The sequence below is a fragment of the Scyliorhinus torazame genome, chromosome 8 (assembly GCF_047496885.1).
Source record: "Scyliorhinus torazame isolate Kashiwa2021f chromosome 8, sScyTor2.1, whole genome shotgun sequence".
NCBI lineage: Eukaryota > Metazoa > Chordata > Chondrichthyes > Carcharhiniformes > Scyliorhinidae > Scyliorhinus > Scyliorhinus torazame.
Genome location: NC_092714.1, coordinates 247,718,576 through 247,742,385, shown reverse-complemented (window position 1 = coordinate 247,742,385; position 23,810 = coordinate 247,718,576). Strand labels below are relative to the sequence as shown.

Below are 23,810 nucleotides of genomic sequence, written 5' to 3'. Positions count from 1 at the left end.
ATGCAGAGATCCGAATATACCCGGACTGGAGCACGGAATTTGCAAAGCGGAGAGCGGGTTTCAACCGGGCCAAAGCGGTGTTGCACCGGAAAGAAGTGAAATTCGGAATGCTGCAGCCGGCGCGACTGTGGGTCACATACAAGGGCCAACACTACTACTTTGAAACGCCTGAAGAGGCGTGGACATTTATACAAACCGAAAAGTTGGACTCTAACTGAGGGTTTGTGAGGGTGGGGGGGATATTTGAGGTTTGATGTGTGATGGTTGTTGTATATAGGGGGTCAATCACAATCACACGCAGGAAATGTTACAAGGGCTGGGGGAGAGAGACAAGGCCGCGATAGGAGCTGCGCCAGAGGGGGCGGAGCGGGCTTTGGAAAGCCCGGGGTTTTGTTTTTCCCACGCGCGGGAAGAAAGGTGGGAGGGGGAACTCCCACACGGGGAGGTCAATGGGATAGCGAGGGTAGCCGGGGTCAGCAGGTGTCAGCTGACTTACGGGAGTGACATGGGGGGAGCAAAAAAGCTAGACAGGGGTCTCGCGGGGGAGAGGGAAGGGGGGGAAAAAGGGTTGCTGCTGCACTGGCCGAAAGGGAATGGGACACAGAAGAGGTGGTCGGGACGGGGGTCCCCCGTCTGGGGGACTGGAGGGTGAGGGAGGCATGGACACGGGACTGGCCCCAGAAGAGGAGATGGCTAGTCGGCAGGGGGGGGGCGGAGAGAGCCCCTCCAATCCGGCTGATAACATGGAACGTGAGGGGGCTGAATGGGCCGGTGAAGAGGGCTCGCGTGTTCGCGCACTTAAAGGGACTGAAGGCGGACGTGGTCATGCTCCAAGAGATTCACCTGAAGGTGGCGGACCAGGTCAGGTTAACAAAGGGATGGGTAGGACAGGTTTTCCACTCGGGACTGGACGCGAAGAATAGAGGGGTGGCAATATTAGTGGGAAAGCGGGTGTCATTTGATGCCAAGACTATTGAGGTGGACAATGGAGGGCGATATGTAATGGTGAGCGGTAGGCTGCAGGGGACGTGGGTGGTGTTGGTAAACGTATACGCCCCGAACTGGGATGATGCAGGATTCATGAAGCGCATGTTGGGGCGCATTCCGGACCTGGAGAAAGGAGGCCTGATAATGGGAGGGGACTTCAATACAGTGTTGGACCCAACACTGGGCCGCTCCAAATCAAGGACTGGAAAGAGGCCGGTGGCAGCCAGGGTACTTAGGGGGTTTATGGATCAGATGGGGGGAGTGGACCCATGGCGGTTTGCAAGGCCGCAGGCCATGGAATTTTCTTTCTTTTCCCATGTACACAAAGCCTACTCCCGGATAGATTTTTTTGTTCTGGGCAGGGCGCTCATCCCGAGGGTGGAGGGGACGGAGTATTCGGCCATAGCCGTTTCGGACCATGCCCCGCACTGGGTGGAACTGGAGCTGGGAGAGGAGAGGGACCAACGCCCGCTGTGGCGGCTGGATGTGGGACTGCTGGCGGACGAGGTGGTGTGTGGGAAAGTGAGGGGGTGTATCGATAGGTACTTGGAGGCCAACGACAACGGGGAGGTGCGGGTAGGGGTGGTACGGGAGGCGTTGAAGGCGGTGGTCAGGGGAGAGCTAATCTCCATTAGGGCTCATAGGGAGGGCTGGATCCCCATCTCTGGATCTGTAAAGATTTAATCACCTGCGAATGGTCGCATTCCTAGCATTGTTTGGCATCTTTGAATTTGTCAAAATATGTGTTTCTGGAACATACCTCTTCATTCACCTGAGGAAGGAGCAGCGCTCCGAAAGTTAGTGACATCGAAACAAACTTGTTGGACTTTAACCTGGTGTTGTAAGACTTCATAGGGAGAAGACAGAGGGCATGGAAAGGGAGAGGTTAGTGGGGGAGATTTTGAAAATGGACAGGAGGTACGCAGAGGCCCCGGAGGAAAGATTACTTGGGGAAAGACGACGGCTTCAGACGGAGTTTGACCTGTTGACCACAGGGAAGGCAGAGACACAGTGGAGGAAAGCGCAGGGGGCGACCTATGAGTATGGGGAAAAGGCTAGTCGGATGCTGGCACACCAGCTCCGTAAAAGGATGGCAGCGAGGGAAATAGGGGGAGTCAAAGATGGAAGGGGAGCCACGGTTCGGAGTGCGACAAAAATAAATGAGGTATTTAAGGCCTTCTATGAAGAGCTGTACAGATCCCAGCCCCACGGAAGAGGGTATGAGACGATTCCTAGACCAGCTGAGATTCCCGAGGGTGGAGGAACAAGAGGTGGCTGGTCTGGGGGCACCAATTGGGTTGGAGGAGCTGAGCAAGGATTTGGGAAGCATGCAGGCGGGGAAGGCCCCGGGACCGGACGGGTTCCTGGTGGAGTTCTACAGGAAGTACATAGACCTGTTGGCCCCGCTACTAGTGAGGACCTTTAATGAGGCAAGAGAGGAGGGGACCCTACCTCCGACAATGTCGGAAGCGACAATTTCTTTGATCCTAAAGCGGGACAAGGACCCACTGCAATGTGGATCGCACAGGCCGATCTCGCCCCTCAATGTGGATGCAAAGTTTCTGGCAAAAGTGCTGGCCACGAGGACTGTGTCCCGGGGGTGATTCACGAGGACAAGACAGGATTTGTAAAGGGTAGGCAGCTAAACACCAATGTGCGGCGGCTCTTAAACGTGATAATGATGCCATCGGTGGAGGGAGAAGCGGAGATAGTGGCAGCTATGGACGCGGAGAAGGCCTTTGACCGAGTAGAGTGGGAGTATCTCTGGGAGGTGCTGCGTAGGTTTGGGTTCGGGGGAGGGTTTATCAGTTGGGTTAAGCTCCTTTACAGAGCCCCGGTGGCGAGTGTAGTGACGAACCGGCGGAGGTCGGAGTACTTTAGGCTGTACCGAGGGACGAGGCAGGGGTGCCCCCTGTCCCCCCTGTTGTTCGCATTGGCGATCGAACCATTGGCCATGTCATTGAGGGAGTCTAATAAATGGAGGGGCTGGTTCGAGGGGGAGAAGAGCATCGGGTGTCGCTATATGCGGATGACCTGTTGCTGTACGTGGCGGATCCAATGGAGGGGATGGTGGAGGTCATGCAGACTCTAAGGGAGTTTGGGGAGTTTTCGGGCTATAAGCTCAATGTAGGGAAGAGTGAGCTCTTTGTATTACAGGCGGGGGACCAAGAAAGCGGAGGAAACCGGAGCACCCGGAGGAAACCCACACAAACACGGGGAGAACGTGCAGACTCCACACAGACTGTGACCCAAGCCGGGAATCGAACCTGGGACCCTGGAGCTGTGAAGCAACTGTGCTAACCACTATTCTACCATGCTGCCCGAGTTTGCACTAACCCACTGAAAGCGCCCCCCTTGCCCCGCCCTAATTCCATAATCCAGTAATACCACCTAACCTTTTGGACACAAGGGGCAATTTAGCATGGCCTATCCACCTAAGCTGCATATCTTTGGATAGTGGGAGAAAACCAGAGCACCCGGAGGAAACCCATGCAGACATGGGGAGAAAGTGCAAACTCCACACAGTCACCCAAGGTCGGAATGGAACCTGGGTCCCTGGCGCTGTGAGGCAGAAATGCTAACCATTGTGTTACCGTGCCGCCCACCGAAGTGCTGCTTGTGTTCGGAAGATAGTCTAGTTCGAACCAACTGGAATATGAGTCAATGAGAACCAAATATGTTGATCATCCCACTGAAAAATATCAGTCGCGATGAACGCCCACAGGGAACTCCTCCTGATGCAATGATACTTTTGTTTGGTGCGGCTTTACTGCACATCTTATCATAGAATTTACAGTGCAGAAGGAGGCCATTCGGCCCATCGAGTCTGCACCGGCTTTTGGAAAGAGCACCCGACCCAAGGTCAACACCTACACCCTATCCCCATAACCCAGTAACGCCACCCAACACTAAGGGCAATTTTGGACACTAAGGGCAATTTATCATGGCCAATCCACCTAACCTGCACATCTTTGGACTGTGGGAGGAAACCGGAGCACCCAGAGGAAACCCACGCACACACGGGGAGGATGTGCAGAATCCGCACAGACAGTGACCCAAGCCGGAATAGAGCCTGGGACCCTGGAGCTGTGAAGCAATTGTGCTATCCATAATGCTACCGTGCTGCCTCTTGATACATCCCTTTCTAAGTCAGTTATTCATGATAGGAAGATATTAGGAACTTGGGTCCAGAAATGGTGTCCAAGGTGTAAAGGCAATTTAGGGGGTAAATAGACTGAAAGAAAACACTGTTTGCCCCGACTCAAAGGATACACCCACACCTGCCTGAGTCACATGGTCCCATTCAGATTTAAACTCTTTAGGGAATGCACCTGATTCACCTGAGATCCATTGGCTTTCGGGACATTCTTACATGACCAGCCATTATCCTATTACAGAATCTGATGGCCCAGTTGTCCGTCAATGAAACGTTCGTTGCATGTGAATGGCATAGCTCTGGCCTTTTGTGTAAATGGGAGTCGGCAAGCAAGCAACTTACAATTGATAAGTTCCAGTCTGATCATTCCAGAGGAGGACCTTTGTTTGAAGGGCTGGGCAGAGCTTAGAGAGAGAGAGAATAATTTTGGAACAGAAAAGAATAAAGGAGGTAAGCAGCCATCGAAGAAGTCATGACAAATGCCACAGAGAGAAGTCATGGAAAAAGCTGTTCACAGAGAAGGCTTTGGAAAAGGGGTCTGAACGAATGTCCCCAACAGAAGAAAGGTTGTTTCCGAAATACAAAGATTGACTTTTCCTGTATGTGTAGGTGGAACAGGAGCTATATTGTCATGCAAAGTGTCGTTTGATGGGAACTAGTGTTAAGGTTAAGAAACTGCATGTAATCCGTTAATGTTAGTATTGTGAAGTAAAAGTTTAAATATTGTTTTTATTTGTATTAATAAAGTTTGTTTATAAAATAACCAAGCCCTATTTCTTATATTATCACTCCCGGAATGAATCGATCTTTCTGCACAGCCTTAAAACTTAAAAGTCACGCATCTGGTTCAGTATCTCAGACATTGTTGACCAGGCGTCCATAACACTGTGTACATAGGGGGTGTAGCGCACAAAGACTAACGAGAGACGAATAGAGATGAAGTTGATGAGGCTTTATTAAGCGTGACTTGTTCCCCGCAGTTCAGTAACAGACTGGCCTGCGGGGGAGAACTCCTGGTTCTTATACTCCGCCTTCAGGGCGGAGCTAGAGGTCAACAGCCAACCAGGACCCGGGATCTGTCAGCCAATGACATCACGGCTTCACAGTCCCACATGACCCCTAATGCATACTACCACAGGGGGCTTGGCTTTAGTTGTTTCGAACCCAGTGTGCCCTTGGAGCAGCTGTTGGGTGTAGTACTACTGGAGGGCAGGCGGAATGACAAATCATTGACCACGCAATATTAAGCCACCCTGAATGGTTAGTTCGACTCTGAAGGAAAGAAATATGTAGGCTTTGCGTGGAAGCTTCCTGGAGGAATCTGGCCAACCTTTTGTTATTATGTCATGGCATGTCCGCTTGTAGAGCCTGCTTAGGCACCTGGACACTTATGCCCAGTTCCACCTTACGATTAGACTGGTCCATGGAGGACAGGAATGCTCTGAAAAGGGCACCATGCAGTTAGAGTTCCTTTCTGTGTTTGTATATGATGCTGATGTTATAATGCTGCAGCTTTAACATCATGCATTGCAGCTGTCCAGGTGCAGGTGAAGATGCATCTTCAGGAAGGCAATGAACAGTTGATGGTCTGTCTCGAGGGTTACAGGATGGACAAATATGAAACTGTGAAATTTCTGACATGCAAAAACTAGGGCAAGGAGGGAATTCCTTCTCAATTTTCGCATCGTGAGTCTCAATGTCCGAGACAACACTTGACACAAAGGCTATTGGTCTGCCAATTTGTATACATACTGTACCGAGTCTATGCTGAGAGTCACCTGTTAAAATTAGTACAGTTGCGTGAACATCAAACTAGTGTAGTGTGGTGGGGTTGCTAATGCTAATTTGAGCCTTTGAAAGATGCTGTGTAGTTTTCTTGTCAACACCATTCCACGTTCTGGAGGAGGAGTTGGCAAAGTGGTTCAATGACCTCAGTATAATATGGATGGTTTGTCATACCCAGAAAGCACATTAGAAAGGGCTTGTCCACTGGACTATCCATTTCTCGTATGGCTATGGTCTTGTCGGGATCAGACTTCATGCCATCAGGCAAGAGTAGACGGTCTCCATATGCAACCTGGTTTACCCTGAATTTACATTTGGTGTGGTTAAGCTTCAATTGGAGATCCCATATTTTATCCTCATTATGACCTCAGACCAGGATCCATTGGCTATGATCTACCACGGTTGATCTGACCCACGAATAGTTGCTCCATGCACCACTAGAAAACCTCACTGCCAGTGGAGATACCATAAGGTCCCGTAACAGCCTCCCCGAACAGGCGCCGGAATGTGGCGACTAGGGGCTTTTCACAGTAACTTCATTTGAAGCCTACTTGTGACATAAGCGATTTTCATTTCATAAGGCATAGACAGAAAACGATATCTGCCGACTGGGCTGATGAATGTGCTCAGTTTGAAGACGCCAGATCGAACGGGGTCTGCCAAAATCTGCATTTAGCTTCAAGCACACTGAATCGTTTTGATTGGGACATTTGAGATATCACCTGCTCCGCTGTCTTCATGGGGTGATGTGGTCTGACTGCCTTGTTCAGATGTAGTGGGCCGATGCATACTCTGACCGTGCCGTCCTTTTTTACACCATTGCTGAGACCCATTCCATGGCCTCTTTTACTGGAGTGATTACGCCCAGCACTGTCATGCAATGCAACTCATCGATGACTTTTTGCCTCATGGCTACTGGTACTCTTCTGGGAGCACAAACCTTCGGTGAAACAGTCATTTAATTGCCTGTGATACACGACTGGTAGTTTACCGATGACCTGGCAGTCGATCTTTTTGTTGCAGTCGTTGATTCCGGACTGCATCACTGTTTATTCCACAAACCAGCCGGTCCCTAACAAACTCATCTGTGAAATTTACAAACGCACATTTAGTTGATACATTTTTCAAAGTGGCAACATAAGATTAAATAGACTCGTGTGATTTGGTTGGTGGAATGAAAAATATGGTGATCCAGGAGGCATATGGCTTGAATTTGTTCAAAATTATTTCAGGGCCTTCTTTCTTGGAAGGTAACTGATTGAAACGTTGCCACCGCTTTGGGACCCACTAAAGTGTGCACCTGCATCTTTTTTGCCTTGTCATAAAGCACTGCACTGCCGAATATGAGCCACTCCTGTTTAAACTTCTCCCAGTTGTCTGCCACATTTTCATTAAAGATTAATGAGTCAATTGTGTGATGTCCCTGCGCCCACGCTGCCAGCCCTGGCACCATGTCATATTCTGTGTTTTGCTGAAACTCTGACTGAACAAGGACTGTGGTAACAGTTAATTTATTTAACTCATTCTGCAGGTGTAAGAAACACTTCTGCTTTGCCTGAGGTCCTGGGGAATCCTGGTGCGCTCCTGCCATGTGACTACGTGATGCCCGGCGTGACTGCGTCTTCATGTAGTCCCGTGATGACCCGGGACTATAACCCCTGTAGGCAAGGTCACAGAGTGGACTTCTGCAATGGTAGCTGTGGTAAAGGAAGATGGCACAGTCAGGATCTGCATCGGCCCAGTTCACCTGAATAAAGCATTTCTGAGACCCCCACCATCCCATGATGATGGTTGAAAAGATCATAGCTGACATGCCCAATGCTAAGATTTTCAGCATCCTGGATGCAAAGTGAGGATTTTGGCAAATCCTGCTGGATGAAGAATCTTTGAAGTTCACTCTATTCACATCTCCATTGGGAAGATACAGGTTGCTCCGCATGCCCTATGGTGGCTCCGCTGGCAGTGAGGACTTCCAATCATCCTTGGAGCAACTCTTTGCAGGACAACCCTGTGAAATCATTGTCATTGACATCGTGGTCTGGGGTTGTACACTGCAAGAACATGATGCACATTTGAGTTTGGTCCTCGGCAAAATCAGGACCATACAGTTGAAGTGCAACCCAGCTTAATGCAGATTAAGGGACAACCAAGTTCCGTACTTGGGTCATCTGCTCGCATCCAATGGTGTGAAGTCAGATCCAGACAAGGCAATGTGACAAACGTCCATTCCCGAGGACAAGCATGCCTTGCAGAACTTCCTTGGATGACTAATTATTTACCCAAGTTGTTTAAAGTAGGGAAAGGTGAAATCCTCACTACATTAAACATTGCCTGCAGCAATGCATAACTCAAAGGGGAGGCAGTGGTAGTGTTGTGGTATTGTCACTAGAATAGTAATCCAGAGTCACAGGGTAATGCGCTGAGGTTCCGGGTTCGAATCCCACCATGGCAGATGGCGAAATCGGAATTCCATAAAAAATCTGGAATTAAAAGTCTAATGATGACCACAAAACCATTGCCAATTGTCGCTGGTTCATTAATGTCCATAAGGGAAGGAAATCTGCCATCATTACCCGTTATGGTTGACTCTTAACTGCCCCCCTCTGAAATAGCCTAGCAAGCCACTCAGTTCAAGGAGTTCAAGGGCACACATGCTGTCCCACACCGACACACACATCCCAGGAACAAATAAAAATAAAGTTAAGATTGACACTGGAGGGAAGTGCAATGTCTTGGCCACTCAGGCACTCTCAGCCACTTCGACATTCGAGGACCTGAATAATGGCTCCCAGCACAGACTCAGCAGACCAGCAGCCTTCATATCACCACAACGTGTTATGCCCAGATTGTGAAGGAGCTCCTGTCCCTGGTCTTATCAGAAATGTCAGAACTCCATCCATGGCCGTCTTACCAATGCTGAAACTGACCACCAGCGACTCATGTCTATTCTCAAAAAGCCTCTTCATACTACGTCACCACACTGGCAGCGTATGATGCCCAAGCTATGACTCTACAGCCTCAGTGTTCTCTACAGCATGCTAAGTAGCTGTACCTAGCTGATGACCTTTCCAGAGCTTACCTACCCACCACTGACCAGGCAGATCTTGAGAAGGACATTGACATCATGACGATTCAAGTACTGTCAAACTTTAAGCTGCCCAACAGGCACATCTCACCTGCAGGCATCTTCATGACGTCATTTTAAAAGACAGGCCCGAGTCATCAAAGGAGCTCCGCACCTTCTTCGGTTTGAGAGAAGAGTTAACTGTGCATGACAGACTGATACTGCATAGTCAGCAATTAATTCCCACCTCCTTGCAGAGGCACTATATCCAGAAACTCCACCAAGGGCACTCAGGGCCGAAAGCCACAAAGGAGAACAGAATCCTTGCACTAGCCCTCCATGTATGCAGATATAGAGAGGGAAGAGTCCAGATGTGCACCGTGCAACACTCTTAAACCACATAAAGCCTCAAAGAACCACTGCACCTACATGAGGTCCCAGACCTCCCATGCTACTCATGGCATAGTCAGATGAACAGGAAACAGACTTGGTCCTGGCTCACCCGTACTCTGGTTGGAATGAAATTGATTATCTGCCTGATCTGAGAAGCAACACAGTCATTGCCAAGCTGAAGAGGCAATTCGCCTCACATGGCGTCACCCAGAGGATAATGACAGACAATGCTCAGTAGTTCATCTCCAGGGAGTTCAAGGACTTTGTGCATACATGGGACTTTGAACACAAGTAACCCCCTCTACCTACAATCGAATGGTCTGGAAAAACAGGCGGTATGCTCAGCAAAGAGTCTCCTTGAGAAATGTGTCTGAGATAACACGGACTTTTATGCTGCACTACTTCACCTGCGAAACGTGTTGAGATAGGGCCTGCCTTCATCAGCATAGAGAATGTTCTCCAGGCTTACCGGAACCATAATCTCTCTCGCCAAGGCCCTTCTGCAGCCAAAGGTAGAGACAAACGTGGGTGCCACCCTCGTGAAGCAGCGACAAAGAGGTAAAAGGTACTATAACCTCAATGCCCACAGACCCTGTACTCTAGCACCAGGCCAAACAGTCAGGCTCCAAACTACATGCGGCCACGGTACACCGGCGGTGGTACATAGCCCGGCTCACAACCAAACAGCTTTGTGGTTGCCTCGGACGGTGCTCTCTACATCAGGAACTGCCGTCAATTGTTGCCGGTGTCCGAACCAGCACCACCAACCACCACAGTGTGCAACACACCTGTAATCTGCACCATTGGAAATGAAGGCCCCTCACGAGGCCAATGAAACAAGTCCTGCAGCCACTGGGCACACCACAAGGAAATTTGGGGCCGTCCATCCTGAGAAAAACAACACAAGGACATCCCAAGCACATCCAAATGGCACCATCACATGCTCAGGGCAAGTGTGCAGGTCGAATTTAAAGTTCAAGGACTAAGTACTGATCTAGTCTATGTATGGATTGTGTTTTTTAGAAAGGCATGGGTGAGACAATGGGTAAAAAGGCGATGGGCCTTGCGCCAGGTGTAGCAGCCCGCGTCAGTGCTCTGCAGATTAGAAATAGCGTTTGTACTGTTGCCCAAGTTTGTGCTTTGTACATTATAAGCTGTCACTGCTGCCCTACATTGTCATATGCCTGTAGTACTGGTTGTCCTAACTTAAACAGTACGAAGTCTTACAACACCATAAAGTCCAACAGGTTTGTTTCGATGTCACTAACTTTCGGAGCGCTGCTCCTTCCTCAGGTGAATGAAGAGGTATGTTCCAGAAACACATATTTTGACAAATTCAAAGATGCCAAACAATGCTTGGAATGCGACCATTAGCAGGTGATTAAATCTTTACAGATCCAGAGATGGGGTAACCCCAGGTTAAAGAGGTGTGAATTGTATCAAGCCAGGACAGTTGGTAGGATTTCGCAGGCCAGATGGTGGGGGATGAATGTAATGCGACATGAATCCCAGGTCCTGGTTGAGGCCGCACTCATGTGTGCGGAACTTGGCTATAAGTTTCTGCTCGGCGATTCTGCATTGTCGCGCGTCCTGAAGGCCGCCTTGGAGAACGCTTACCCGGAGATCAGAGGCTGAATGCCCTTGACTGCTGAAGTGTTCCCCGACTGGAAGGGAACATTCCGTTAACTTAAACAGGGGAGATGTATGTATACATCATGTATGTGTACATGTACGTGTACATCAGGATGACGTGGACACAGGAAGCGATGCTTCAGTAGCATGGGAGTTCTCCTCCAGCACGGGCAGGCAAACAACACATAAGAGCTTCTCAGATTGTTGCATAAACCATTCTGCTTATTATTCCGCTGTTTTCAGTCTATGCAACCCAGCAGGTTCTACAATACCTCTTTAACCAAGCTTTTTGTCATCTGACCTTGCATTTCCTTATGTGGTTTGATGTCACAATTTCTTCTACAGCTCTCCTGTGAAGCATCCAGGGACTTCATTTCATTACGTTGAAGGTGCTATTTAAATGTAAGTTATTGTTGCAAGAAGCACAACTCATGGGTTTGCAGGGACATTCTATAGCTATGTTGCTGATAATTACAGCCATTTTTCTGCTTTCTAATTGAACCCATTTGTCTTATTTGTAGGTGAATACATTTCTCTCCTTTGTTCTACCCATGGTAATAATTTCAGTCTTGAACACAATCATCGCCAATCAGCTAATAGCAATGTTCAAGCAAGCAGATCAAGACAGCCGGGTATGCACAATTGAGGGGCAGCAGGCCACGCTGGCCATTTCAGTGGAGCCAAGTCGTATCCAGTCTCTTCGACATGGAGTCAAGGTTCTCAGTATGTATCACACTTTCATTGTTTATTCATGAACAGAAAAATGCATCCTTCAGAAAAAGCTTTGTATGTGTGACCATTTGTAGAAGCCAGGCAGCCTTCCTCTATATCACTCCGGCGGCACGCGACCAGTGGGAAGTGTGTTTATGTCGAGTTAATATGAACTGTGTGCCGCACATACCAAATGCCACCAGCAATTCCCTTGGGATCTTCTCTTGCTCGGCCGCTGTACATTAGAACAGAGTTCAGTGGAAACTTCAGAAGCACTGCGCAGGCCTGAGACACACTGTATAGACAGGTTTCCACCAATCCTCTGCTGAAATTGTAACATCTGATTGGTGGAAGCAGAGGAAGCTCCTGCCAATGTAAAACTGAATAAAAATCAACTGCTCAAAGTAGCTCTTAAAGGCAGTGAGCAAGAATTGAATTGTTCTCTTAGAGCACAATCCAAATACAGATTAGAATGTATGGCAGTCTTGCCAACTCAAGTTTACAGAACTGTCAGCTGAGTTGGTTTAACGGAAACACCAAAATCTAAATAGGGAAGGAACCACATTCCCAAGAATTCTAATAATGGTAGAAGCCTATTTACATTTTTATCTTAATGGGGGGAGCTATGATTTTCCAAAATTCCTTAGATTAGGGAATGGTCCCATCAGGTTGAAAATTGTAACAGCGCCTTTTAAGAAAGGAGGGAAGAGAAAATAATGAACTACAGGTCAGTTAGCGTGAAATCAGTTGTTAGGAATATGTTGGAATTTAGTATGAAGGAAATCTCAACAACGACCTCAGAAAAAGTCCACATGGTTTTGCAAAAGGGAAATCCTGTTTGACAAATTGATCAGAGTTTTTTGAGGATGTGATCCATGGGGCAGATAAAGGAGAACCAATAGATGTAGTATACCTGGATTTTTAAAGTAAGAAGTCTTACAACACCAGGTTAAAGTCCAACGGGGTTGTTTCGGATCACTAGCTTTCGGAGCACTGCTCCTTCCTCAGGCGAATCGTATGATTCCCCCCAGCTGTGCTCCGAAAGCTAGTGATTCAAAACAAACCTGTTGGGCTTTAACCTGTATTGTAAGGCTTCTTACTGTGCTCACCCCAGTCCAACGCCGGCATCTCCACATCATGGATTTTTAAAGACACTTGATAAGGCGCCACACAAGAGGTTAATAGGCAAGATAGAGGCCCGTGGAGAGGTGGCTAAAATATTAGCATGGATAGAGGATGGTTAATGAACAGGAAGCAAAGAATGGGCATTCACAGAGCTTTTTCAAATTTGCAGGCAGTGAATAGCGGAATGCCGCAAGGAGCAGTGCTGGAGGCTCAGCTATTTACAATCTATATTAATAACTTAGGTGAAGAAGCAGAGAGTAATATATCTAAGTTTGATGATGATACAAAGCTAGGCGGAAAGGTAAGCTGTGGAGAAGACATAGAGAGGCTGCGAAAAGATATGAACAGGATGGGCAACAAGATAGCAAGCAATGTAAGGAAATGTGAAGTTAATTCACTTTTAAGAATACAAAGGCCATTTTTTAAAAAAATGTGTAAACCTTGTAGGTACTGATTTTCAAAAATACTTGGGTATGCTCATACAAGGAATGCAAGACGTTAGAGTGCACATGGAGCAAGCAATTCGGAACAAAATGACACGTTGGCCTTTATTGCAACAAAACTGGAGTACAGGAATAAAGAGGGCCTGCTATAATTGTACTAGGTTTTCTTGAGATCACATCTCGACTACTGTATGCTGTTTTGGTCTCCATATTTAAGAAAGGATATACTTGCATTGGAAGCAGTACAGAGAATGGTCACTAAATTGTTCCCTGAGATAGGGGGTTACCCTATGATGAGAGGCTGAGTAAATTGGGCTAATATTCTCTGGGGCTTAGAAGAACGAGAAGCGATCTCATTCAGACATGCAAGATTCTGAAGGGGCTTGTTAAGGTGGATGCTGAGAGCTGTCTCCACTGGTCAGGGAATCTAAAACACGGGGGCACATTCTTGGCATAAGGGGGCCGATCATTTAGGACTGAGGTGAGGTGAAGTTACTTCACTGAAATTGTTGTGAATCTTTGGAATTCTCTACCCCAGAGGGTTATGGATGTTTCATCGTTGAATACATTTAGAGGCTGGGAGAGACAGATTTTTGGTCTCTCAGGTAATCAAGGAATGTGGGGAGTGCTCAGGAAAGTGGAGCTGAAACCCTTGATCAGCCATGATATCATTGAATGGCAGAGAAGGCTCAAAGGGTCATGTGGTTTATTCCCGCTCTTTTTTCCAGTGTTCCTGTAAATAGATTCCATTTGATAACCATGACCATTGGTTGAGCTGTTTTCACCTTGTAAAAACATGGGGAATTGTTGTGGGTTTTTATATAGCTATTCGGCTACGAAGTACCTCGCTCCACTTGAGTGACCAGATGAGGCAGTGTTAGTTTAAGATCTTTATTCAAGCAAAAGCTAGGGATTTTGTCTGCCAACACGTGGCTCACAAGTGTTGTGTTCTTTGTATTGTTCTTCAGGGTGATGAAGTTGTAGCGTTGACAAAGAATGGCATGCAATGTTTAACAAACAAAGCTAATTTATTACACTACACTTAATTAGATTGAAATATTTACAAAAGAATTGGATAAGTAAAGAATACACTACACTTCTACAACACTAAACTATGCTATCAGAACATTATCTCACATCTACTCAGTCTGGCTCCCTTCCACTCTCTCCCAGAAGTCAAGGAGGCATGTGATATTTATATGGTTGCTCTATAGCACCATCTAGTGACTAGAGTAGTTGCATTACACTAACCCTTTATATTCTTTACAATATCCACATATTGTGACATCAAGTTCCCTGAACAAAGGAATACATCAGCAATTATACCTTTCATTTTCAGTTACAAGTAATTTGCATTCACCAATCAAAATTGCACATATAAAAACATAGAAAATAGGAGCAGGAAGAGGCCATTCAACCATTTAAGACTGCTCCATCTTCATTATGATCATGGCTGATCATCCAACTCAATAGTCTAATCCAACATTCCCCTCATAGCCTTTGATCCCTTTCACCCTAACTAATATATCTAACTGTTTCTTGAACACATACTGTTTTGGCCTCAACTACTTCCTATGGTAACGAATTCCACAGGCCAACCACTCTCTGGGTGAAGACATTTCTCCTCATCTCTGTCCTAAATGGCCTACCCCGTATCCTCAGACTGTGACCCCTCGTTCTGGACACACCCATCATTGGGAACATCCTTCCTGTATCTACCCTGTCTGGTCCTGTTAGAATTTTATAGGTTTCTATGAGATCCCGCCTCATTCTTCCGATCTCCAGCAAATACAATCCTAACCGATTCAATCTCTCTTCATATGTCGGTCTCACCATCCCAGGAATCAGTCTGGCAAACCTTTGCTGCCCTCCCTCGAGAGCAAGAACATCCTTCCTCAGATAAGGAGTCAAAAACTGCACACAATATTCCATGTGTGGCCTCACCAAGGCCTTGTATAATTTCAGCAAGACATCCCTGCTGTTGTACTCAAATCCTCTCGCTATGAAGAGCAACATACCATTAGCCTTCTTTACCACCTACTGGACCTGCATGCTTATCTTCAGTGACTGGTGTACAAGGACACCCAGGTCTAATTGCACATTCCTTTTATTAATTTATGGCCATTCAGATAATAATCTGCCTTCTCGTTTTCGCTACCAAAGTGGATAACCTTGCATTTCTCCAAATTATACTGCATCTACCATTCATTTGCCCACTTACTCAACTTGTCCAAATCACACAGAAGGATCGCTGCATCCTCCTCACAGCTCACCCTCCCACCCAACTTGGTGTCATCTGCAAATTTGGAGATATTCTATTTTGTTCCCTCATCTAAATCAATATATACTGTGAATAGCTGAAGTCCTAGCATCCCAGCACCCATCCCAGCAGTACCCCACAATTCACTGCATGCCAATTTGAAAAAGACCCATTAATTCCTGCTCTTTGTTTCCTGTCTGCCAGCCCATTTTCTATCCATCTCAATACACTCTTCCGAACCCTATGCGCTTTAATTTTACATGCTAATCTCTTAGGCGGGACTTTGTCAAAACTCTCCTGAAAGTCCAAATATACACATCCACTGGCTTCCCCTTGTCAACAGTACTAGTTACATCCTCGAACATAATCAATCACAGCTAATAGGTTTAATTACTTCATTGGTTTCTCACAGTCGTATCTGACCAATTACAGAAAAATCTATATTTGCCTAATTTCATAAACCAATGATTAACAATGGCACGTACATATAGCTACCCTATCAATAAGCACATGTCTGTAGTCCTCGAGGGTCTGGCCCTTAAGGAGTGAGTTATTGCTCCAATCTGGACACATTTGCAGTCCTGAGCTGTTATCTGTACAGCAATGGTATGTGGTTACAGCCCTCCCGTGTGTTATCAAAGAGCCCTCTTGTCTAGTGTTATTGCAGCTGGGAGACTGCAGGTCTAGCAGCCTCACAGTAATAGAACATTGAACGTAGAAAAATACAGCACAGAACAGGTCCTTCGGCCCACGATGTTGTGCCGAACCTTTGTCCCAGATTAATCATAGATTATCATAGAATTTACAGTGCAGAAGGAGGCCATTCGGCCCATCGAGTCCGCACCAGCTCTTGGAAAGAGCACCCCACCCAAGGTCAACACCTCCACCCCATCCCCATAACCCAGTAACCCCACCCAACACTAACGACAATTTTGGACACTAAGGGCAATTTATCATGGCCAATCAACCTAACCTGCACATCTTTGGATTGTGGGAGGAAACCGGAACACCCGGAGGAAACCCACGCATACACGGGGAGGATGTGCAGACTCCGCACAGACAGTGACCCAAGCCGGAATCGAACCTGGGACCCTGGAGCTGTGAAGCAATTATGCTATCCACAATGCTACCGTGCTGCCCTTAAGAACAAATTAATCTACACTATATCATTCTACCATGATCCATGTACCTATCCAATAGCTGCTTGAAGGTCCCTAATGTTTCCGACTCAACTACTTCCACAGACAGTGCATTCCATGCCCCCACTATTCTCTGGGTAAAGAACCTACCTCTGACATCCCCCCCTATATCTTCCACCATTCACCTTAAATTTATGTCCCCTTGTAATGGTTTGCTCCACCCAGGGAAAAAGTCTCTGACTGTCTACTCTATCTAATCCCCTGATCATTTTATAAACCTCTATCAAGTCGCCCTTCATCCTTCTCCGTTCTAATGAGAAAAGGCCTAGCACCCTCAACCTTTCCTCGTAAGACCTACTCTCCATTCCAGGCAACATCCTGGTAAATCTCCTTTGCACCTTTTCCAAAGCTTCCACATCCTTCCTAAAATGAGACGACCAGAACTGTACACAGTACTCCAAATGTGACCTTACCAAGGTTTCGTACAGCTGCATCATCACCTCACGGCTCTTAAATTAATGAACGCTTGCACACCATATGCCTTCTTCACAGCTCTAGCCACTTGAGTGGCAACTTTCAAAGATGTATGAACATAGACCCCAAGATCTCTCTGCTCCTCCACATTGCCAAGAACCCTACCGTTAACCCTGTATTCCGCATTCATATTTGTCCTTCCAAGATGGACAACCTCACACTTTTCAGGGTTAATCTCCATCTGCCACTTCTCAGCCCAGCTCTGCATCCGATCTATGTCTCTTTGCAGCCGACAACAGCCCTCTCCTCACTATCCACAACTCCACCAATCTTCGTATCGCCTGCAAATTTACTGACCCACCCTTCAACTCCCTCATCCAAGTCATTAATGAAAATCACAAACAGCAGAGGACCCAGAACTGATCCCAGCGGTACGCCACTGGTAACTGGGATCCAGGCTGAATATTTGCCATCCACCACCACTCTCTGACTTCTATCGGTTAGCCAGTTTGTTATCCAACTCGCCAGATTTCCCACTATCCCATGCCTCCTTACTTTCTGCATAAGCCTACCATGGGGAACCTTATCAAATGCCTGACTAAAATCTATGTACACTACATCCACTGCTTTACCTTCATCCACATGCTTGGTCACCTCCTCAAAGAATTCAATAAGACTTGTAAGGCAAGACCTACCCCTCACCAGTCCGTGCTGACTATCCCTAATCAAGCAGTGTCTTTTCAGATGCTCAGAAACCCTATCCCTCAGTACCCTTTCCATTACTTTGCCTACCACCGAAGTAAGACTAACTAGCCTGTAATTCCCAGGGTTATCCCTATTCCCTTTTCTGAACAGGGGCACGACATTCACCACTCTCCAATCCCCTGGTACCACCCCTGTTGACAGTGAGGACGAAAAGATCATTGCCAACGGCTCTGCAATTTCATCTCTTGCTTCCCATAGAATCCTTGGATATATCCCATCAGGCCCGGGGGACTTGTCTATCCTCAAGTTTTTCAAAATGCCCAACACATCTTCCTTCCTAACAAGTATTTCCTCGAGCTTACCAATTTGTTTCACACTGTCCTCTCCAACAATAGCGCCCCTCTCATTTGTAAATACTGAAGAAAAGTACTCGTTCAAGACCTCTCCTATCTCTTCAGATTCAATACACAATCTCCCGCTACTGTCCTTGATCGGACCTACCCTCGCTCTAGTCATTCTCATATTTCTCACGTATGTGTAAAATGCCTTGGGGTTTTACTTGATCCTACCCACCAAGGATTGTTCATGCCCTCTCTTAGCTCTCCTAATCCCTTTCTTCAGTTCCCTCCTGGCTATCTTGTATCCCTCCAGCGCCCTATCTGAACCTTGTTTCCTCAGCCTTACTTAAGTCTCCTTCTTCCTCTTAACAAGACATTCAACCTCTCTTGTCAACCATGGTTCCCTCACTCGACCATCTCTTCCCTGCCTGACAGGGACATACATATCAAGGACACGTAGTATCTGTTCCTTGAACAAGTTCCACATTTCACTTCTGTCCTTCCCTGACAACCTATGTTCCCAATTTATGCACTTCAATTCTTGTCTGACAACATCGTATTTACCCTTCCCCCAATTGTAAACCTTGCCCTGTTGCACGTACCTATCCCTCTCCATTACTAAAGTGAAAGTCACAGAATTGTGGTCACTATCTCCAAAATGCTCCCCCACTAACAAATCTATCACTTGCCCTGGTTCATTATCAGGTACTAAATCCAATATTGCCCCTCCTCTGGTCGGACAATCTACATACTGTGTTAGAAAAGCTTCCTGGACACACTGCACAAACACCACCTCATCCAAACTATTTGATCTAAAGAGTTTCCACTCAATATTTGGGAAGTTAAAGTCGCCCATGACTACTACCCTATGACTTCTGCACCTTTCCAAAATCTGTTTCCCAATCTGTTCCTCCACATCTCTGTTACTATTGGGGGGCCTATAGAAAACGCCTAACAAGGTGACTGCTCCTTTCCTATTTCTGACTTCAACCCATACTACCTCAATAGGGTGATACTCCTCGAACTGCCTTTCTGCAGCTGTTATACTATCTCTAATTAATAATGCCACCCCCCCCCCCCCACCTCTTTTACCACCCTCCCTAATCTTATTGAAGCATCTATAACCAGGGACCTCCAACAACCATTTCTGCCCCTCTTCTGTCCAAGTTTCCGTGATGGCCACCACATCGTAGGGTAATAGGGTAAGTCATTGATATTTTATTGTCCAAAATTGACATTCATCACTGAGATCTACAGAAGTGGATTTTTACAGGGAGTCAGATTATCCAAACCAGAGCAAATAATCTCTGTCCAACTATTTTGATCAACAAAAATAATCAAGTAAACTAAATCAAATAAACTGAGGGACACATTAAAAGGACAGTCCCTTAAAGGGAAACTGTCTTAAGCAAAAAGCGAATCACAAATGGGACTTAAAATATCAATCTAAAATGTGATTAGAGCGGTCAATAAGACACCCCAGCCCCTGCAACGATCAACGGGCAAGGAAGGTCTCGAGGGTGCCAATGGACACCGCATGTTCCCTCTCCAGGGACACTCAATCGTGAATGTAGCTGGGGTAGGGGCACAAACAGTCGGGTTGGATGACCCCGTCAATCGCCCGCTGCCTGGACCCGTTGATGGCAAGTTTGGCAGGTTCATGAGGAGGTTCTCCTCCTTCACCATCCCTCTTTGCACTCGGTGCCCATAGATCAGGAGTGTGGGGCTGGAGTGCAAACAAAACTGGAACAAAAGGCATTTTAAATAACTGAAAGGGCTGCAGTCTAGAAAGCTGGCTGCTCCACAGTGATAATACACCGGAAGGGGCCTTAATGACTTGAGAGTCCAGCTTCTGCACCTCAGGCGCAGGAAGACCTGCCTCAGAGAGCTGCCGGCAAATCAAATTGGCCAGTAACTCTGGAGACACAACAGCCCCCGAAGAGATGTGCTGACCACTGCTGAGATTATAGGCAGTCCCAAGCAAGATGTCTCCTGGACTTGTAGTTAAGTCTAGGCATTGTGGGTGGGCAGAGTTTGGAGACCACAGCAACTCAGGGTAAGGGGGTATTGGTTTTAGAGGCCTGGGGATGAGGCACAAATGTGGGGAGTACCACTTTGCAAGTTGCGGGGGGGGGGGGTCCCCAATGGGCATGGAGACCTGCCGCACTGTCAAAGCTCCTGAGCTGGCCGCCTTATTTGCGCCTTCCCTAGCCATAGGTATTACAGCGGTTGAGGTGCAATGAGGTCCTTAAGGGGAACATTCCTGCTCCATTTGGGAATCTCAATCGGCATAACGCTGGGTGGGCTTCCTTATCCATTTCTCATAATATGGAGGACATGTCAGGGTGGGCGAAAGTTGATGGCTTGGCCACCTACTTTTTATTTATGCACCTCCTGCCTTCAAATATACTGCCGGGGAACGGCATCATTCACCCGATGATTTATATTCTCACTATAGCATTGCACTCACAGGACTATGTCATTCAGAGTGTTTTAAACCTACTTCCGATCCACTTTCTCTGTGATCATAGCTTTCCCATCGGTCAACCGGGAGCATTAATTCATCCTCGTTATGCCAAATTGTGGTATTTGGGCAGATGCCATGTAAAGAGCAGTGTACTGAATCATGGACTGTGACATTCTATTATATGGGAACTAGCTTTAAATGGAATAAATGCTTGCAATATGAACTTTAAAAATGTTGCACATGCTGGTAACCACCAAGTTAAAGAAGGCCTATCTCATGAAAAACCATTTTTTGTTTTGATCGTAAAAGCCATTGGAAGATTTAGCTTGAAGAAATAGAGAAGGGCTTTCCCCATAACTTCCGGCAGTCAGCACAAAGGTAGTCGATCTTGTTGGAACAAAATCACGTCGGCTTCTGGACATCACTCTGACACTCAGCACTTTCCTTTTTGTCCTGCTCCCTCTTGCTTTCCCAGCTTTCTCTTCTCACCCAGCTGTTCACCTTCTTTTCACCCTCCCACCTTCTATTCTTCTCGGGCTTGTGGAGGTGATGGAAAAAGGGTTTCCCTTGGGGTAAGGGCTTATGGAGCAGGGCAAATTTATCAGTTGCCTCGCCTGCTTAGGTAGCTTTTCAAACCTTTGGGTTCTCCACATATGTCCTCACAGAGGGGGGGGGGGGGTGGATTCTCCTGTCGGCGACGCCGAAATCGCGTTCGGCGATCGGCCGGAGAATCACAGTTCCCGACCAAATCGGGGGCGGCGCCGCTTTTGCCTGAGGCCCGCCACCCGTGTGCTCCACCCCCACCGGCTGAGTTCCTGACGGCATCGGTCGCGTGTGGTCCCATCCTTCGGGAACTCGGCTGCGCGACTGAGTCCCCAGCTGCCACAGTCGGAGTGCAGGGCAGTCTCCCCTCTTAGTTGAAGCTGTTTTAATTGAAATCCTCTTTATTTCCTCCATTCCTGCCACTTACTTTCTTTGAAATTTTTTTTTTCTCTTTTTTCATTGAAATGCCCTTTCTCTTTCCCTTTTCTCTATCCTGCCTCTTTCGCTCCTTTTCACTCCCCTGCAATTCAAGCCCCAGCTTCTTTTGTTCCAACGGTACTTTTGCTGAAGTGAGATTTTCCATTTCTGGTTCTATGCTTAACTCCAACTCTTCCAATTTAATTTAAAGACTGCTGCCACTTGTCTTTGAATTTCTTGTTCCCTAGTTTTTGGTCAAAATTCTATCATTACTACTAGCCACACTTCTCAAAGTGTCAGTGGATTATGCCTTTGAACTGTTCCAAATTATTTCACTCTGTTCTGAAATCATGTTAGCCTCAAAAGTGTCATTTTAGTTAGCATGGAATCACTCGAGTGCACAAGAAAACTGTACTTAAATTTTTAAATTATGTCTAGGGGATCATTGAGTTCCCATTTCCAATTACTCTTGTTCGTTTTAAGTGTTCAAATGCCAAACATAAGTGCCCAAATATCTGTTATGACTAAATTGGGAGCGATGGCTCCTTTCTTTATCCCACTCCTGAGTTGGTTACAACAAATGTTTGAATTCAGAAGGAGGTGATCTAACCCATTCAATATATTTACTTAAATGTGTACAGCTCTGTGCAAGAAATAAGCCAACCAGATTTCTTAAATTGGCCAATAAAGAGATTGTTTGATTATTAAAGCTCACCCAGGTAAAGATGCAGAAATTATGAACAAAAAGGTTGAAAAAAATGTACAAATATACTGAACTTCCCACTCATGCAAAAATATACACACATACCATCCTCTCCCTCTGCCAAGCATGCAAAAAAGAGGTAAAACTTAACAGACGATCAGATCTTATAAATTAGCCAAGTAAAAAGTCAGAAAATAATTATTCACAGGTTGTCTGGATTTTGGTTTGCAACTAAAGGGGTCACTTCCCTCGAAGCTTTCTGATATTGGGGTTTCTCGTTGGAACAGTCACTCTGCAGTGGTGGCCAGTTGATTGTTTTCTCTTGCAGATAGTGGTGTAGATTTGGAATCCTCCTTTACAACATCTAGGTTTCCAGCAATGAGGTCTCTGGCGGGGTTTCAAACCTCAAGCCGTTCAGCTAGGACGAGAGAGTTTTCAGAAGAGCGATGGAGGGTTAAGTACTTGCCCCTTCTGTCCCTGTGGCAACCTCTATTCGTTCACATCCAGTATATCTATGATACTCTATGATTTCACCCAGCAGCAGTGTCACGAGAACCTCTCTCTGGTTACAATCTGAGCTTATTTTAGTCATTGTCTCTGAGAGCTCTCGACTCTGCGTCTCCATAAAGCAGCTTGTGTCTTTCAGAAACTTAACATAGTCGCTGTTGTAGGCCTTTGCTTACCAAAAGTATTATTTTCCAGATGTTCACTCTGTCTGTACAGATGTGTGTTTGTATATATCGTAATATCTGTCCAGCCGTGACGCTATAAATTAATATGCTGCATAACATATCGTCAAACCAGGGAAATGGGACGGCAATTTTCAGAAATGGGAGGAGATGGGGATTAAGACACTAAAAGATTTGTTTCTTGGGGGTTGGTTTGTAGCATTGAAGGAGCTGGGAGCGAGGTATGCGCTGGAGCAGGGGGAAATATTTAGACACGTGCAGGTTCGAGATTTTGCCAGGAAGGAGATACAGAGCTTCCTGATAGAGCAGGCCTCCACATTGTTAGAGGAGGTGCTGACGATAGGGGACTGGAGAAGGGAGTAGTGTCGGCGGTTTATGGGGCTATTTTAGAAGAGGAGAATGCACCACTGGAAGGGATCAAAGCAATATGGGAGGAAGAGTTGGGAGAGGTTATGGAGGAGGGTTTCTGGTGTGAGGTGTTCCAGAGAGTGAATGCCTCCACCTCGTGAGCGAGGTTGGGGTACAGCTGAAGGTGGTATATAGAGCACACCTCACAAGGGCGAGGATGAGTCCGCTCTTTGAGTGGGTAGAAGATGTGTGTGAACGTTGCGGGGAGGGGGGCACAAATCATGTTCATATGCTTTGGTCCTGTCCAAAGCTGGAGGATTACTGGAAGGAGGTTTTTAGGGTAATCTCTAAAGTGGTGCACGTGAAACTGGACCCGGGCCCTCAGGAGGCCATATTCGGGGTGTCGAACCGACCGGGGTTGGAAACGGGT

At 46.8% G+C, this 23,810-nt stretch overlaps 1 protein-coding gene across 1 annotated transcript in view; it reads left to right on the top strand.

Moving 5' to 3' along the window:
* The window catches only part of ntsr1 (neurotensin receptor 1 (high affinity)), a 149,697-nt gene that overhangs the window by 78,592 nt on the left and 47,295 nt on the right, over window positions 1-23,810 (top strand). Inside the window, exon 2 of the mRNA XM_072515063.1 lies at window positions 11,540-11,741. Coding sequence (XP_072371164.1) covers window positions 11,540-11,741 — 202 coding nt within the window. The remainder of the gene's footprint in view (window positions 1-11,539; window positions 11,742-23,810) is intronic.